Source organism: Pseudochaenichthys georgianus, chromosome 23, assembly GCF_902827115.2.
Source record: "Pseudochaenichthys georgianus chromosome 23, fPseGeo1.2, whole genome shotgun sequence".
NCBI classification, from domain to species: domain Eukaryota; kingdom Metazoa; phylum Chordata; class Actinopteri; order Perciformes; family Channichthyidae; genus Pseudochaenichthys; species Pseudochaenichthys georgianus.
In genome coordinates this window covers 8,682,519-8,700,730 of record NC_047525.1, presented here as the reverse complement: position 1 = coordinate 8,700,730, position 18,212 = coordinate 8,682,519, and the positions used below count along the sequence as shown (strand labels likewise).

General features: G+C 44.5%; 1 protein-coding gene across 1 annotated transcript in view; it reads right to left on the bottom strand.

Annotated features, from left to right (window-relative positions):
* Positions 1–15,121, bottom strand: part of LOC117468437 (protein piccolo-like) — a 78,130-nt gene extending 63,009 nt beyond the window's left edge. Inside the window, 3 exon segments of the mRNA XM_071201735.1 lie at positions 9,061–10,083; positions 11,408–12,691; positions 14,711–15,121. Coding sequence (XP_071057836.1) covers positions 9,061–10,083; positions 11,408–12,691; positions 14,711–14,905 — 2,502 coding nt within the window. The 5' untranslated portion in view covers positions 14,906–15,121.
* Between the last annotated feature and the right edge of the window lie 3,091 nt (positions 15,122–18,212).

Here is an 18,212-nt window from a genome sequence, read left to right as displayed (position 1 = left end):
CAGGGCACTTCCTGTCTGGAGCTGTGTGTGTTTATCTGCAACCCACCTCATAATCTGTCTGCATGTGTCGTACATTACGGGCACCTTTATACAGATTGCATACAGCAAGATAGATATTTTCATATTGAGTCTAGGTATCACAATACATATGCTTCCTTTCAGAGAATGTTAATTAATGTGTAATCTGTATACATTCATTACATACAGCCATATAGAGGACCACATGATACTGTATGTTGTATATGAACATTTTGCATTTCATGTATTGACATTTACGGCATTTTAACATGAAATATAACATGATTTTACAAGTTACATGCAACTCTGCCTCACAGACTTTAATCAACCCTACACAGCCACATAAAACAGCTTTCCTTCTTACACTACTGCATGATATCCCAATTCCTGCTTCATCACATGTTACTGCAATGACAGTCATTACTGCCTATAGGTGCTCTTAATGTGGCTCAGAGGAGTGAGTCACGACGGAGCACAATGTTCAGGTTGTCGTGGTCTGCACTGCTTAGAGCGGCATTACCTGGCACCCACATCCTTTGTGACCCCCCCCCCCTCTTTATCGTCTTGACTCCTCTGCCAGACTTGTATTTATGTCACAGTATTCTCTCTTGTCTCTTCTGTTTTCTGTGCTTTTTCATTACTTTGTTCTAGTATAGTGTTGTGTTTTATGCAAGAGTATATTTAGAGACCTTAAAGGGCAATTTGTGACCAGGATCGTTTCTATCTGTCAATCCAACAAGTGCATTCCAGCTGCATTCCATTTTTATCCAATAAGGATGAAAGGTGTGAGAAAAAATATTTTCCTCTCAGGTTTTAATGCATGGAAATGATTTCTTGAGGTAGAGCCATTTCCTAATCCTGGCTTTGTTGTTGGTCGCACCTATTGAATATCAATTAGGGAGATGTCAAAGTCAGACACTTGCTTTTTAAACTCTAAACTGAAGTTCTGCTGTCACTCTGTGCTACAGGGGGCAAGCAGTCAGGATGTAAATACAACAGCCTGTGCAAACTAGATGAGGGCGCTGCCAGAATGTTTGTGTTATCGAGTGTCAGTGTCTCTGCCTGCCTCAAATACCTCATTCACACCAACACAACTCCGGTTCAAGCTCCGTGCTAGAGCTTTTCAAGTTCAGAACCGGTTCTTCGGTTTAGCGGAGGCTCTTTTCACACCGCCCAGAGTCCGACTGGTGCTGCGTCATTGCGTCATCGTTTGCGTCATGACGTAACCGTTTGCGTGCCTGCTTCTTAAAGCCAAACCTTGCGGAAACCCCTCACAGCTGACACCGACAACAACGACAATGGCCGATTGTGCTCCAGCTTCCTCTGTACCTCTTCGGAAAACCAGACTCCCAGTAGGTAGCTGGTCTCTTCAGTGGACCACTGCTGCTTGTTAAGTTTCTCCATCGTTGTGTACAAACTGGATAAAACGCCGGCTTTTTGTTGTTGTTCAGGAGTTAATCTGTCTCTGCCCCCTGCCCCCGCCTCGACGTATGCGGTGCTTTTGCTCTAGCCTGACAATTTCTTGGAGCTTGAAACAAACCGGATTCCGGAGCTACTGTAAGAGGCTGCTCTGCTGCGGTGTGAACAGGAACATCCGGTGCTTTTCAAGCTCCAGCTCCGAACCGGCCCTGAAACACAGTTGGTGTGAATGAGGTATTATCAGTCTAAGCAGGGCTCAGTGCTGGCACACATGATGTCTTGGCTTTCTTCCCCACCCACCCTTTTTTGGCACTAAGGGCTCAATGGCTAAAATGTAGCCCTTTGCAAGCACCAGAAAATTAGAAAGGAGTCATTTAAATTAATTATGGAGTGGAGCTGTCGGGGTGAGCCGTTTAAAAAGAAAGAGAAGAGGCTGTTTGCAGAGCCTGAGGACGGCTCATTTCAATTACAGCAATTTCTAAAACAATGGTAAACCACTTGTCACAGCTTGAACAGGGTCCTGGACCTGGTAAATAGGGCAAACAAGACTACTCATTCACCCTGTGTGTGCAATCACTCAGCCAAAGCAAGGATATATGATGTTAACAGTAAATGTCCCAGCATTCACACTACTGTAAATGAACTGAACACTTCTCCAGCAGACAGACCAATGCATTGCGTGTGCACACACACACACACACACACACACACACACACACACACACACACACACACACACACACACACACACACACACACACACACACACACATTAAATCAACAATGTACCGTCAACATTGTCTTTTTTTTAAAGGTTACCTATTAAGCAAAATCCACTTTTTTATGTCTTTTATACATCAACATGTGTCCCCTCTGTGTAGACATTCTGAACATTTCAGGAAAAAGATTCTCTCTCTTTTTGTCCTGATCCATTTATGTAAAACCTAAAATGAGCAGATCAGATTCTGGTCACTTTGTGATGTCACAATGGTTTTTTGGTTTGTGTAACCATTAGCCAATAACCAACCAAGGTAACGCCCGCCCACCTTATCACCTGAATCTCCTCCTAGAGCACCATTGTGGTTTTTTTAACCAATCATCTCTCTGAGGGGCGTGGCCAGCAGCAGCTCATCAGCATTTAAAGCTACAGACACAGAATCAGCACTTTTGAAACAGTGCGACGACAGAGGGGATTATGGGATGCTACAATGCACGATCTGTTTGGTATTTCAAGCCAAACACTTCCGAGACATGTTTTGTATATATCTGAGTCCTATAATATATTGTGGAAAAAGAGTACAATAGGGGACCTTTAAAGATTTTTTTGGTAAACAGTGCCTTTGTCTAAGTGACGTTACATTTGTTTACATTACATGTTACTTGTTAGACGCTTTTATCCAAAGCGACTTACATACTCAATACTGTGGGCAATCCCCACAGGAGCAATTTGGGGTGAAGTGTCTCAGGGACACAACGACATGCTGACTGCAGTGGGGTTTGAACCTGTGCCCCCCTGATCCCAACAGAGAGAGGGAGAGGGAGAGAGAGCTGCTCCACAGCTGCTTGTGTTCTCCCCTTTGTGACTCTTTTGTGGCTATTTCTGTACACTTCCGCCTCATGGGCAAGTGATGGCAAAGCTGTGAGGCAACTGGACCGTATGGTGTCAGATACAGACCAGCCTGGATTAAACACATGAATCACAAAACCAATCACATTTGGATTGCATTTGCAAGATGGGACAGATTATGTAAAGAGAAAAACAAACAATGCCAGGCTGAGCTTTTTTAGAGCCTTGACTTCATGTGTGTGTGAATTAGGCTGTTTGTGTACACATGTGTGTATTGCATGTATGACTGTGAAGTTGTCCGACAGTGGCACAGTCAGTCGGGGCTTGGACTGTGAGCCGTAGAGTTGCCGGTTCAAGTCCCCGAACAGACCATATATGGAGTGTGGACTGCTACTTGGAGAGGTCCCAGTTCACCTCCTGGGCCCTGCCGTGGTGCGCTTGAGCAAGGCACCGGACACCCCCCTTCCCCCCCCCACTCGCATTGCTCCCCGGGTGCTGTGCAATAGCTCCTAGTACTAGACTCCTGGTACTAGGATGGGTTAAATGCAGAGGCCACATTTCCCTGTGTGTGGTGTGTGCGCTGCATGTGTGACCATTAAAGAGGGGATTCATCCCTCCGATTCAATTCTATATTCTAAGTATGCCTTTTTCTGCCAGTATAGACTCAGGAGGATCCAGACTGTGGCAAGGTAGTGTGATTCTTTCAACACGGCCACAGAATAACAATGAGGGAGGAAGACACAGGGAACACCACGTAGGGAGTGGGCGTAACAAGCCTCAGAGATGTGAGCTGCAAGTCTTGGGTCTAAACATCGAAAACATGCAAGCACCAACACACATTGAACACATTGAATTAACTGAGATCTAGTCATTCGAAACACACGTTACTATAACCAGGGGTGCACATAACTGTTTTGCCCTGGTTCTCAAAGGAGCACCTGGAGATGTTGCTTGGTGCTCATCCTTAAAATGAAATAACTTTTGAGGGGGTCTTGACTAAATTTGCCAGACAAACGCGCTGAACACAAATGCAGAGGTGAACACAGAACACACATGCAGAGGTGAACACAAGACAACATTAGCACGACCAGTAATCCTACAAGCTGTCATCACTTCCCTCCTGACTGTTCTCCTCACTGTCTTCCTCTCTGTCAGACATGGTAGCTGATGATGTAGGCATACTTCTTTCTCTCTGGTTGAGTCTGTGATTAGCTGCTTGCATCCACAAGTCAACAGCTGGGTTTGGGTCGAAAGTCTCTGTTGTCATCTTAGACAAGTGGATGTAATTAAATAAGTATGTGACCATAACCAATAACCTACCATAGCCAATAACAAGTGAATGTAACTTATTTTATTTTTGTTGTTCATATCTTATTTTACCTTCACATTTATATATTTATGCCTTTTTTTTAATCTTTCCAGTTTGTATGGATGTTTTTGGTTACTGTCCTATAGTATACATTGGAATGATTTCAAACCTGTTTATCCCAATAATTATAAAGGAGTGCCTTGGAAATATGTGTTTACATAAATTGTGATCAAAACGTTTGAGACCCACTGAGATAACTTAGACTAAAGTGAACTATCTAAACACTCAGAGTCCTTTACCTCACTGAGCTGGAGTTATCAGCCTCAGTCTGACTGGAGAGGACTCTCCCTCCACAGTATTGTAGAAACATCTTCTTCTTCCGTTAGAGCAGCTAGCACCAGATGCTAATAACAACAGCGCTGGTACCGGTGCACCCTCCCTCGCTCCCAAGCATTTTGGCTGAGAGCTGCGGGTGCCAGATAAGCCAACATCCCCCATTTTCATCACTAACGGTACGTCCACACAGCAGCTTTTCAAAAATCTTGAAAATCTTGGAGCGTGTCTGACAGCTTGGGGATTTTTTGCGAGCAATGCGACCAACAACCAATCACATGAATCTCCCGCCCCCGACATACAAAGCAAAAAACCCCGGGGATTTTATGCGAGCAATATATATATATAAACTCCCCAACCAGTTTCACCCACTGTCTCTGCCACCTCCCTCCATGCCTGGTTCCTCCGGTTTGTATCCCGTTAATAGTTCTGGTCGTAAAGAACCGGGTGATTTGCTCCCGTAATTTCTCGTTTGGAATATGAAAAAATGAACTGCGGTCTGGTTCTCCCAGCTTACTGTCAGATTTACATAAAAGTTGAACATTGCTCAACTTTTGAATCCTGGAAATCCTGGAAATCCTGGAAATCTTCGCTTCGCTCCCCCACAATGCAGTTCGGCGAAAAGCAAGGCAAAGTGACGTCATCCCCATTCAAAGTCAATGGGCAGAGAAGCGTTGGAAGCGGTGGAAGATTCGTCTAAAGCTTCAGAAGAATTTTTTTCAGCGAGAATTTTTTCCCGCACCTGTGCACCAGTTATGTGCAGCCCTGACTATAACCATGTTTTGCCTTAAAGGTGGGGTAGGTAATTCACTTCAGAAACACTTTTTGTTATATTCCATGGAATGCTCTTAACATCCCTATAGCAATGAATATATGAAATGCTTTCACAATAAATGAGGCGTGGCGCTGTAAAAAGCACGACCAATCATCTGAGCCGGCCCGGCTAAAATAACTGGATGAATATCTCGTGCCCTCATTGGTCATGTGCGTGTTCGTGTGTGTTGGAGGAGGGGCTCTGTAAGGAAGTCTGAAGGAAGGGGCAGATTTTTTTCGGCTGCGTACTTTCAAATTCTAGCGCACTCGAGCTGGTTTCTCCATTCTTACCTACCCAACTTATTCCTTTATCTATGTATTATTATTACGAATATAAAGCTTTATATAGCACTTTTCATACCCCAGGTGCAGCTTAAAGCGCAATAAATTCTCTTCAGGTCAAATGGTAAAACCTTTTGGAACACATGCAGCATAAAAAACCTAATATATGAATTAAAGGGACACAAGGAGGTAACATAGGTATGATAATAAAAAATAAATAATGATAACCCTCTGCGTTCAAAATAAAATAAAATACATAAGACAAAATGAATAAATACAATCAAACATAAAAACCATGAATTAAACAATAAAGATTCATAAAAATGTTAAGCTAAGCTACGCTAACCGGCTGCTTCTTCATATTTAGCTTACAGACATAAAAAAGGTTTTAATTATCACATTTCATTCTTGCCAAGACAGCAAATTAGCAAACCAGAACATTTTCTTCAGCCATACAGTACAGTGTTAAATAATTAAGGCCAAGGAGACCATTTGATATATACTGTATTACAGCAAAGCATTATCTCTTGGTGAGTAAAACATGACTGTAAACTCAAAATGAATCATAATTTAAAATGATGTAAAAAAAAATGGGGCACATGTCAGACTGAAAAACGAAACTCTTAACTAAGTCACTGTATCTATGATTGGATCATACTCTCCATACTCTCCATATTCCAGAGAGTTTGGTCAGAAAGATGGGATATTATTTAATATTATTATTATATATATTATTTGGTGTAAGGTGGTACAGGATGTATCTAGCTTGCAACCCACACTGTTAGCTTAGTTTCTTTCATGTGTGCTTGATAGCAAAGTGGAGCCTCTCCCATTTTACGTAAGACTTCTCCAACGAGCACACTCAGTACTGATAAGGGCAACATGACATCACTGAGCCGTGCTAGACAGACTTTCCCTACATCAAAAGGAGCGACTGTGAAAAAGGCAAAGGGATAGCACCACTAAGGGAGAGTCTGACAGAAACACTGCAGTTAAGAGGAGAATAAGCACAAACAACACTGCTGCTATCCAGAGTGTCTCCTCTAGGCCTTAAAAAGATTAAATACATAAAACAGAAGGAAATTATAAAAAGATTATTAAAAAAAGGTGACTCAACAAAAGAAAGACGAAAATAAAGAAGGTGACTGCTTTTTTTCTAAGGAGCCTATTTTCACGACTCGTATTGATGAGGATTCAAGGATCAAGCCTCGATAGAAATGACTGGCTTCCTACTGTACTTTAAATCCTTCTAAGCATCAGAGATTACGCCCACACACGCGCGCATGTTGACAGACATATACGGTATGCATGAACCCTAACCCTACCCATGGAAGGACATGGATCTCAAAGTCTCACACACTGTATTCACCCTGCCCAGACTCCACAATCTCAACAGTCTTGCTTATAAAACATACTGCTCAGTTCCGACACACACTCATGTACACACACTCACATGCGTCAGCAAGTGAACCCCTGCTGACAGCTGGCATTATGACAGCCAATGACAAAGAAGCGAGGCACAGTATGTAGGGGGGGGTGGCGATGACTCAACCAAGGTGTTGTGTGTGTCTCCTACAGCCAGGATTTACAAGGTAACACTGTTTTATACTCATTATATTCTTACTGTATTCAGTCCTAGATGAGTCAAATATTATTCATCCTTCTTGTACGGTATCAATTTGTAACAACATCGTTCTTTACTGGCTGGCAGTTCTGGCTTTGAAACAGCATGGTGTTGAAAGGATCTATATCCAATTAGAGCATCAGTGGCTTGGATGCCCATCTCTTTCAGCATAATTACATATTTCCCCATGCTTGGCCTCAATTAAGTGATTGTGGTGTTCAGCTGCTCATTAAACCAGCAAGCGTGTGCAAATTAAGGTTACAGAAAAAGAAACAGACCGTAAAGCATTGTCGTCTTTATGGCGGCCATCTTGTTTTGGAGTGCTAGTTTAGCAATGAGTCAGGGGAGAACTTCTATCTTTCTACGTTATATTTTGGTGATTATACATTAGAAATGTGGCATGGAAGGACACACTTGCATACACAGGAATGATATTCCAGATTGTCTTTGTCAAACAGGCATAGAAATAGTGAGACATTTTCAGAAATTGAGTTACATGATACGTTAGCTTAGCACAACATCAGGAAAAGAGGGGGTAAAGCTAGCCTCTAATAACAAGAGAATGAATTCAAACTAAATAATTAGCTGACCAGCACCTTTAATGCGTACTCAATAACACTTAAATAGAAACATGTCTTAAGCTTTGCTATAGTTATATTCTGTGTTCCAGATGGTTCTTAATAGAGCCAGGACTACACAGCAGATCACCACACTGAAACCACCACCTGACAAAGTTGTGATTTCATATCTCAATACAGGATAAAGCTGTACCCTAAATCACATGGTCATGTCAGAAAAGATAATCAAAGGACAAAGCAGACAATAACTAAGGTACTTCATATGGAATATTTAGACTAGCATATGTAAATCTGTTTTGCCTGCATGCTGAAAACCCACTCATACGAAAGCACTCTTTGGCCTATATTCACATCATATACTGATCCTACACCATAGTGCCATCTGCTCAGCGAAGTACCGTGTTACTTCCATATGAGACAGAACACCACAGGAACACAGGGAAACCAGTCCCCACACCTCGGGAGATAAGACGGCCTAAAGTGTTAGGTTTCCACGTCATCATTAGACAAACAAAGACAAAGAACACACTCATACACAAACACTAGCAAGCAAACATACAAGCATTACACACTTCAAAAAAGCTTATAACAAATGTCACAATAAAAGTATAGTCAATGGGAAGAAATTTTTTCTATTCGGTCAAATAAGAATACACACAAAGCAGATATTGAAACAGAAACACACACACTCATGCTTAGTATTCAGTTTAAGAGTCAATTGTTGGAAGTGCTCTTTGATGATGAGACGTCCACTCAAAACTATTTCATGCATCCTTCAGGCTGACCTCTCGCCTAGAGAAAGCTTGGTAGTAGAGACTGTTAAAATGCAGCGCAACTGATCACATTTACTGAAGTCAAATGTGTGCGACGGTAAGTTGGTGTAAATGTATGTACTTTGTTGAAATAATAACACGCTATCCTCCTTTCAGAGTACTTTGCAATGTGCTTGTGGGGAAAACACGGAGCCCATCCTCCTGATGGTATCTTTACGGTGACCTATTTCAATGAAACATCGAGAGGATGTTTGCGTTCTATTAATACACGACAGATTGCATAAATTACTCGCAGGTGCAGAGTGCTGAAGGCACAGGAAGCTTAAGAGAAATGAAGTTCTTACCTCTCCTAAATGGGGAGTAGGATTAAATCCACAAAGGTTGCAAACTGTCTTCTTGCACTCGGTGCAGAAGCTGTAGTTCGGGGCGTCTGCTGATCCGACGTTCAGCTCCGTCTTACAGAGAGGGCAGCTCTCCTTGGTAGCTGGGTCAGGGGCAGGTGCTGGGTCAGGGGCAGGTGCTGGTTCAGCTGCTGGCCCCTTCTCCCCCTGCTCCACAGAAAGGGTTCTGAGGGGTTTCTTGGACTTAGCAGGTGGAGTGTCAGGAGCAGAGTCCGAATCAGGAGGCGACCCAGGAGCAGAGAAGGGGGAGTCAGGTGGTGAACCAGGCTCAGAATCCATAGGGGAACCTGGTCCAGAGTCTGGTGGAGATACTGCCGGCTTCTTCTCTTCCTCTCCAGAGACGATATTGGTTGCTGAACTCAAGAGTGAAGAACCAAAACTGAACATCTGAGAAGCAGCGGCGGGAGGTTTAGCTGATTCTGTCAACCCTCCAAAACCTCCAAACAACTTCCCAGCCACCGACTCCTCCTGCTTTGGGGCAGTCTGCGCTTGAGGCTTCGGTGAGTCCTTCAAACCGCCAAACCCTCCAAACAGTTTCCCTGTAACAGACTCGGTAGCTTGAGAAGCACCCGCAGGTTTGGTGTCTGTTAAGCCTCCCAGACTGATACCTCCAAAACTCCCGAAGAAGCTGGACTCCTGCTTGGCTTTAGCTGGAGACTGCTGGGGACTGGGCTTGGTCTGAATGGGACGGCCCGTCTTGGGGTCGATCTTTGGGGACCCTCCCAACGAGGAGCCCGGGGAAAGCGGCCCAGGAGAGGTAGGGGATTTCTGCCTGGGTGTGGTCGGAGGTGTTAACCCTTGGTCGGAGGTACTCTGCTGCCTTATCAGCAGCTTGCCAGGCTTGCCAGGCCCCTGTCTCTGGGGCGAGGGCGGGGCCGAGCCTTGTTTGGGCTTCGTCATGCCGGGGGGATCCATACCGCCCATCGCTCGCTGCATCTGGCAGTTGAGACATAACCACTCTTTGCCCTGCGCAGGAAACAAAAGATGGGTTAGATTTGACACAAACATCAACGGCATGTGTAATGGCTAATTACAGGCATACCTAATTATACCCTAAAATAACCATTTTGTTTAGTGTAAAATAAAGACACTAATTAGCGTTAAAAAAGTTGCTGAATCCTTTCTTCCCGCGCCAAATTGCCTATTTACAACATGAGAGAATTTAAATCGGCCAACGGTTACATAAATACTCATCAGTCCAGAAAGTTATAGAATAAATGTTTGTTTAGAACTAAATCAGAAAAACCCTGGGATTTTTAAACGATCCTTTTATTTCAGCAAAAATAAAAAAGTGTGTAAACAAGGGGAATATTTGTAACTATTATTACTATTTGTAATACTATTCATGTATCAATGATGTTTGTTCTTATTATTCAGCATGGGCTCTGTAAATGCTGGACCAGCTTAGCAAATACATTTCATCGTCTATGTTCTGCCCACACAGTATATCTGAACGCCTGTTCCCAAACAGCCTGGCGACACCACGATGTGTAGGGTATCTCAGTGTGTGCAAACCAGTGTTAAAAAGGGACAATGTTGACTATTGGATCACTTACTCAAAACAATGTGTGTATTTGTGGGTGTAATACTCATTGCATAATGTGTAAACAGTGTAGGATACTGTAACTGCACACAGAAATACATAGAGCTGCATAATAGCACGCCCCCAGAAGAGGCTTACGCAGAAGGAACCGGGCATTCTGTTGTGCTGTAGTCATGGCCCACCAGTGCTTACAGTCCCCGTGTGACGGAGTGTCCTCACTGCCTGGCACAGTCTCTTCCTGTGGCCATGACATGAGTCACCTTGGTCAACATTCCCGGGTCCATATGGTCCCTCTGTTTCTCAAATGTGCCACTCTCATGAGATGCACTCCTCCCGCCTGGCTCAGAGAACAGCAACGTGCTGCTAACAGGCTAATGTGGGCTTTCATAATAGAGTACGAATTCTTATTTTTGATCTTATTTCTGAAATCGTATTATTTTACTCATTTGATTTTCAATTTGACAAGGTGGATTCAACTTTCAACATTCACTTTTTGCCATAAACACTTTAGTTTAGTCTCTGACGATTAGAGTAATAGATGTTTAAGAATGACATAGTTGCAGTGTAATGGCTATCTAGCACACTTGATTTGGCACTTTGATATTTCACACACAGATCCAAATGTCCCACTCCCTGACTCAATACATGGACTGTCTTCTCTATTATGAGATCAAGCCCAGTGTACATGGTGAGATACTGCAATTGTGTTCATCACTGAATAATCATCATTTGAAATCTGACACCTACCGCTGAGTCGGGGGGGCTGAAGCCGCAGAGGCTGCAGACCTGGTTCTTACACTCGGTGCAGTTGTTGTAGTTGGGGGGGTCCTTAGAGCCCACGTTCAGCTGGGTGGTCTTACACAGAGGACAGGGACCCCCTCCAGACTTTCCAGCCCCCTGCTGACCAGGAGACCCTCCGCTCTTAGCTGGCTCCCCAGGTTGAGCCCCAGGACCTGGGGGCCCTTGCTTTCCAGGTCCTTGCTGAGGAGGAGCCCCCTGTTTGGCACCTTGATCTGGTGGTCCTTGACCTGGTTTTGGGGCTTGTTGCCCAGGGGGTCCTTGGCCTGGCGGACCCTGAACTTGCCTTGGGGCCTGCCCAGGAGGTCCTTGACCAGGAGGACCCTGGCCTGATTTGGGCCCCTGGCCTGGTGGTCCCTGTCCCGGTCTTGGTCCCTGCCCAGGGGGACCTTGACCAGGAGGACCCTGGCCTGATTTGGGCCCTTGTCCTGGTGGTCCCTGTCCTGGCCTTGGTCCCTGCCCTGGAGGACCTTGACCAGGAGAACCTTGGCCTGATTGTGGCCCCTGTCCTGGTGGTCCCTGTCCTTGTCTCTGTCCCTGTCCTGGGGGTCCTTGGCCAGGAGGACCCTGGCCGGGTGGTCCCTGGCCTTGCCTAGGTCCTTGACCAGGTGGACCCTGGCTTGATTGAGGCCCTGGACCTTGCTTGGGACCCTGCCCAAGGGGTCCCTGCCCAGGTGGACCTTGGCCAGGTTTAGGTCCCTGGCCTGGTGGTCCCTGACCTTGCTTTGAACCCTGGCCTGGTGGTCCCTGACCTTGCTTTGGTCCCTGGCCTGGGGGTCCTTGCCCTGGCTTTGGCCCCTGTCCAGGAGGACCCTGACCCTGTTTCTGAGGTCCTCCCTGTTGTGGTCCCTTTTGCCCCGGCCCTTGTTGAGGGCCCTTGCCAGGGGGCCTACCTCCCTGTTTGGACTCAGGCGCTGCGGCTGCGTCCCCCTCCGCCTCATCCCCAAACAGTCCAAACTTGGGCATAGTGACAGTGTCGCCAATGGAGGACATGGAGGAGGAGACGGAGGAGGTCATGGCACTGAGGGGGTTGGCCCCGCTCAGGAAGCTGGAGCCAAACATGCCGGAGGACTTGCTCTCTGGGTCTTTTGGCTCCTGCCGGAATCTGTTTTCAAAAAGGCTGAGGGACGAGGGGCTGCGGCCCGGAGCGGCCTTTCCTGGTGGACCCTGGTTGAAGGCGTCTACAGTGCGACTCTTACTGAGACCTGTAGGGCCCCTGGAGGCCCCTACCTGCTGGGAACGCTGGGTATCAGATGCTGACGGTCTGGAAAAGAGAAAAACACAGATTAGTTAGCAGTGATTTTATTTCTAATGTGGGTTTTTATGTTGTGGGTGATAAGCACTGTGAGAACATCTTATAACCCCACACAGCTGACCCAGAGCCTCAATTAAAACAGAGCCAACTATTAATGAGAGTTTAAGACTCTAGCTCCTTTTCCCTACCTTATCCTTGCATGTCCATGTATTTGATGGCCACCCTCTGACTATATCTTAACCAGCTGTCTCTGCTGAATAATAAGCCTTATAATAAACAAAACACTAATGCCGTCTGAAATATTACAAACGTTGAGTATCAGTTGTCTTTTCATTCCATTTGCTTTGTTTCCATCTCACACATAATTGCTCAGGATGTTTGCTAACCCCTCTCCCTCTAATGTAGCTTCATTGTGCTAAGCTAAGTCCATCAACATAGCCCTTTGTTAATCTCAGGCCCTTTCAACACATCAGTGAGCAGAGAATGTGTAGCGAGCAGCCCCGGGGCAACGCTGACAGGAAAGTGAATACTGCTGAATGACATGGAGTGTAGATCAGTGAGATAGAAAGGGAAATGCTCGCCTCCGCGGGGGTAAGATGAGACATCTTTGTTAGCTCAGGCTGAGAGGCAGCATACAACCTACACACACTGCTCAGCACAAGCGTGAAAGTCAACGGCATCCTTAGAGAAATGCATCAATGCACTAATGGGCTAATGTTGTGCTATTGTATGACGTGGGAATGCAACATACAGACCTAGTGCCTGCAGTTTGAAAGTCCCTATAGTGCTTCTGTCATTGTGTGAGTTACATTACATTACCAGGCAATAAAGTTTAATGCAGTAATGAATACAGCATTTGAATTTTATTTATTTTTTTACAGTGGGTACTGAGTAATAGAAGCCTTTGCATTGTGGGAGCCCTGCACACATTGTAAGTATTGCTGTTGCAATGCCTGGGCTTCAATCCCCTGCGGGCTGTTTTTCAGCACCAAGGACAGCGACAAGACTCAAAAGGAAAAGGCCTCAACAGCACAAGATGATATCCTACTTTGAAATGAAGACATATCAGAAAGCAGCAGCATTAGGAATGTCTACTATGGGTGATGACATTAACACTGCTGTGCTATTAATAGTCATATTAATATTGATGCACCCCTCCCCCAGTCTCCAGCTCAGATATAAATACAAGTCTACCCCAAATCGGAGCCAATGAAAAATGATGTACATCATGTCATTGTGTCTGATATTGAGGAATATTTCCATATTACTGTATATCATGTAAATATCATTCAACATCTAAAGTATCGTGGATCTGGCAGCACATTGTTTTCATTGGCAGCTCTCCACAGCCCATCACAGTCTCCATACATCCGATTCAAATCCAATGTATGCCAGATTCAGAACTCTAGTTGGTAATATTAGGGAGACATTCGACAAAGGTGGAGGGTTTGTTTAGTTGGGTGTTCGCACGTCATTCAGATGAGAAAGAAAAATAAATAAAAAGCTCTGGGCTTGACAGATTTGATACCCAGCAGGCATTTCGAAAATTTCGCACAAATATTGGAGGTGTGTCCCTCACACAGAGAGAAACACCGTGGACACTAAAACCAATTCAGGCTAATTTAACACGTTCAATCTAAGAAAACAATCGGATGTCGAGCAGTTTGAGCGAGGCTTGTGCATCTTGTACAAACAGCTGATACACAATGGCCAAAGCGGCAGCGTATCTTGCCCAGCTACTATTAGAGCTGTATTAGGCTAGAAACCTTTTTTTCTGTCATGCATATCATCAGATGATAATAAGCCATTATGGTGAGCTCTCAGAATACAATTATTTCTTAGGAGGCTCCAACATGGGCGTGAACGAGCTTCCTTGAGACGCTTTCCAAATGATGCTTCACACAACCAAAACACATCCACTCGTTCCTCTCTCTCGTAGCAGTGTGTATTTAAGAGCACGGGAAAATGCTGGTAACAAAACCCTGCCTTCGTGCTGCGCCTCCGGGCTGCCTGCCCTGCGCCCTTGACATCGCGGCGGCCAGCTGCCTCCTCTGCTCTTCGCTCAGGTCGCCCAGGTTGACCGGAGTCCCTTCGGGGACCCGGACGAAGCCTCCCTTCCCGTCAGGTGCCAGCCCCTCCGGCAGCCCCGACAGAGGCCCTTCGCCTCCTTCCAGGCTCGCTTCGTTCCCCATGATCGACCCCTCCCGTCCCCTGTATTCGGATCAATGTACGATCCGAGCCCTGTCCGCGTTTTTATGTCCGAAGTGCGCAGCGGCGACGGTGCTCCTCGGTGTGTGGAAACATTCTCAGATGGTGTGTGTTCAGTGGTCACCGTCCTCTCCTGTCATCTCCCTCCATTTCCCTCATTTTCCTTGTTTTTCTGTGTCGCGCATCTCTGCAGCTGTACACCACAGTTACCACAGTTTTCCGTGAGGGGGTCTCCGTCTTACTACTGCTCACAGTCACACGGTGGTTTCCGGTAGGTTTTACAAAATAAAATCCAAGGCAATTGCCAAAAATGTACTAATTATATTTAAAATAATATAATCTAGACTACATAAATGCTTAACATGCAGGCTAATTAACGACAACCTCAAAATGGTACCTTAATACATACACACATTCTACGACTCTCCACAGAGACTAAACCATAGGTGTAGCCTACCAGATGAATGGAATATGTCAAAGTGTCACTTAACATTTCTAGTTTTAATCCACCATCTAAACATTGCATTTATCGTAAACCCCAATAAATATGTGTAAAGCTTTTATGTTGACACCTAACTTTTACTTCTTCCGTGGTTTCCTATGTAACACTGGTTCTCTTTACGCACACTACAACCGCCTGACAGGTGATCAGAAGACATCAGCGGGGGGAAATATGTTTAAAGGGGACTTACTCAGCCCAACGTGTCTGGCTTTATTGTTTAAAGAATCCAAGCAGGTGAACAGGTGAGATTATGTATGCTTTTCTGAAGACCTATATTGTGGTTTTAAAGTAGAACGACTAAAAGAAGAGGGTAGTCGTTTTTAGGTCAAATATCTGGGGCTCCAGTGAAAGGTGGAGGTTCATACTGTATGAACACACACCCCAGATTTCAAAATACAAAGTCTCTCATAGTGTTATATCCCAGGATGAATAATCTATTTCCCAGGGTATGTAAAATAAGTAACATCTGTATCCAATACTAGCCATTTAGTCCACAGATCAACAAAACATTTATAGCAATTCACTTCAAAATACCATCACATTTTAGGGGAAATTGCTGCCATAAAATATTCAAACACGCAGATATAACATCTGCGAAGGTCTTCAGATGACTCATAACATGAATAATATCTCCTCTGCTTTGTTCTATTTTCTCTAGATGGCTCATTTATATCTCGATCTTTTATATTCTCAAATGTGAAAGCTGGCAGAAGCATGTGGGAACATCAGGTTGTAGGCACATTCATCATAATGAATTCTTAATCTGGTCTCATCTTGTGAAGATTGCTAGGGTTACCATAGCAAACACAGCATGTGATCAAATCGGTGTAATATTAAAAGCTCATGATGAGAAGACAATACAGAGGCTGCAGAATGCATCAGCACGCTCACACCAAATGATAAAGGGCAATGCCATTACATACTGAACATGGACGCAGAACAGACCTATAGTAAATGTAGCTCCACTGTATTGAGAATATGCACAGCCAGTCGCCTGGAACACGTAGGATATTCAAACACGTCTCCTCCGCTGTACATCAAGCTGATGTGTTGCATTATGACAACGAGTGCTCATTTGCTGTGTCGTCTGCGGAGCTCTGAGGCAGATGTGTCTTCTACACCATCTCAGAGCCCTCAGTACCTGGACAGGGGGGGGGGGGGGGGGTCTGTCCTAAAATGAACCGATCAAAGGCCAATATGTGTGTGTTACTATCCTTTATGTCTTCCTACATGGAAAAGCTTCTTAATAAAAGCGTTAAGGATTCACAACAAATCATCTTTAAACACAATGTCAGATGTGATGCAAGTGGATATGACATACCATGATGAGGTCCTTGCGGGTCGATTAGAGCCATTTCAAATATATAAAAAACAAAATAGCACAATTTGAATTAATGACGGAATGCACAACAAGTACATTGTTGCATATTTTCTAGGAGTTCGACATTTTATTACAATTATTTCCGCACAGTAATATGAAGCTACAACTAGCAGATGGTTAGCTTAGCTTAGCACAAAGGCTACAGCTAGCCTACATCTCTTCAAAGTTAGCCAAAACTTCTCCTGAAGCTCTCCCAAGTTTTGATTTGTTCATGCTAAGCTAAACTAAGCTAACGTTGGCATTGCTTTGTCTTCGGCAGGGTTACATGCTTGATCAGTTCTCAATTTCTCACAAATAAAAGCTTTACTTGACTTTTATGTGGGTTATGTTCGGGAACATAACGCACCAGGAAAGAAAGTGCTTCACATAAGTTACGGTAAAACCAGAACATGTACGATCATAAAAACTAAAAAAGAATATGTTAAATGGTGAGCTTTAGAAATATGCAGGCATATTTGTGGACAGAGCCAGGCTAAATGTTTTCCCTCTCTTGTTCAGTATTTCTGCTACGCTAAGCTAACCATATAGCTAGACCATGTTAAAAGTCCAATTAAAAAGATGACTGTAAATATGAAGATAATGTATACTTTATCTTCATATTTACAGTCATCTTTTTAATTTCCCAAGAGCAAATATCATGACATAATACAGAAGACGAGAGGAAATGGTCACATGTTGTTGACTTTAGAAAGTGTTGTGGTCATATTGTTCAATCCTCATCTTCACTGTTTCCTTTTATGCTTTGTGTTCTTCCCGGCCAATATTCTCCAATTCTCCAATTCTCCTTTCTTTATCTGCATATTTAGAATAAAGATGTTTGTCTTTCTTATCTCCCTCGTCCTTCCTCCTCCTCCTCCTCCTCCTCCTCCTCCTCCTCCTCCTCCTCCTCCTCCTCCTCCTCCTCCTCCTCCTCCTCCTCCTCCTCCTCACCATAGTCTATGTGTAGGCCGAGGTGAATCTTGCTCTCTGTCTCCAGTGATAAATGATGGTGTGTAGTGCACCTCCTCTTCTTCCCACTGATCGCTGAAGCGTGGCCAGATTGTCTCTACGCTGTGAGGCGGAAGCAGCCCGTACATGATGCATGCTCTCTCTCTCTCTCTCTCTCTCTCTCTCTCTCTCTCTCTCTCTCTCTCTCTCTCTCTCTCTCTCTCTCGCTCTCTCTCTCTCACACACACACACACACACACACACCCCCACACACACACACACACACACACACACACACACACACACACACACACACACACACACACACACACACACACTATAGAACTATCATATCCCAAATAAGGAGGCATTACCAATTCTGAAAAAGTCAACATGAGGGAATATTGTCCGCTAAATGTGTTGAACATATCAAAAGAGAAAGAACTGTTGCTGTGTGCTGCCTGTTATTGAAGTATTATTT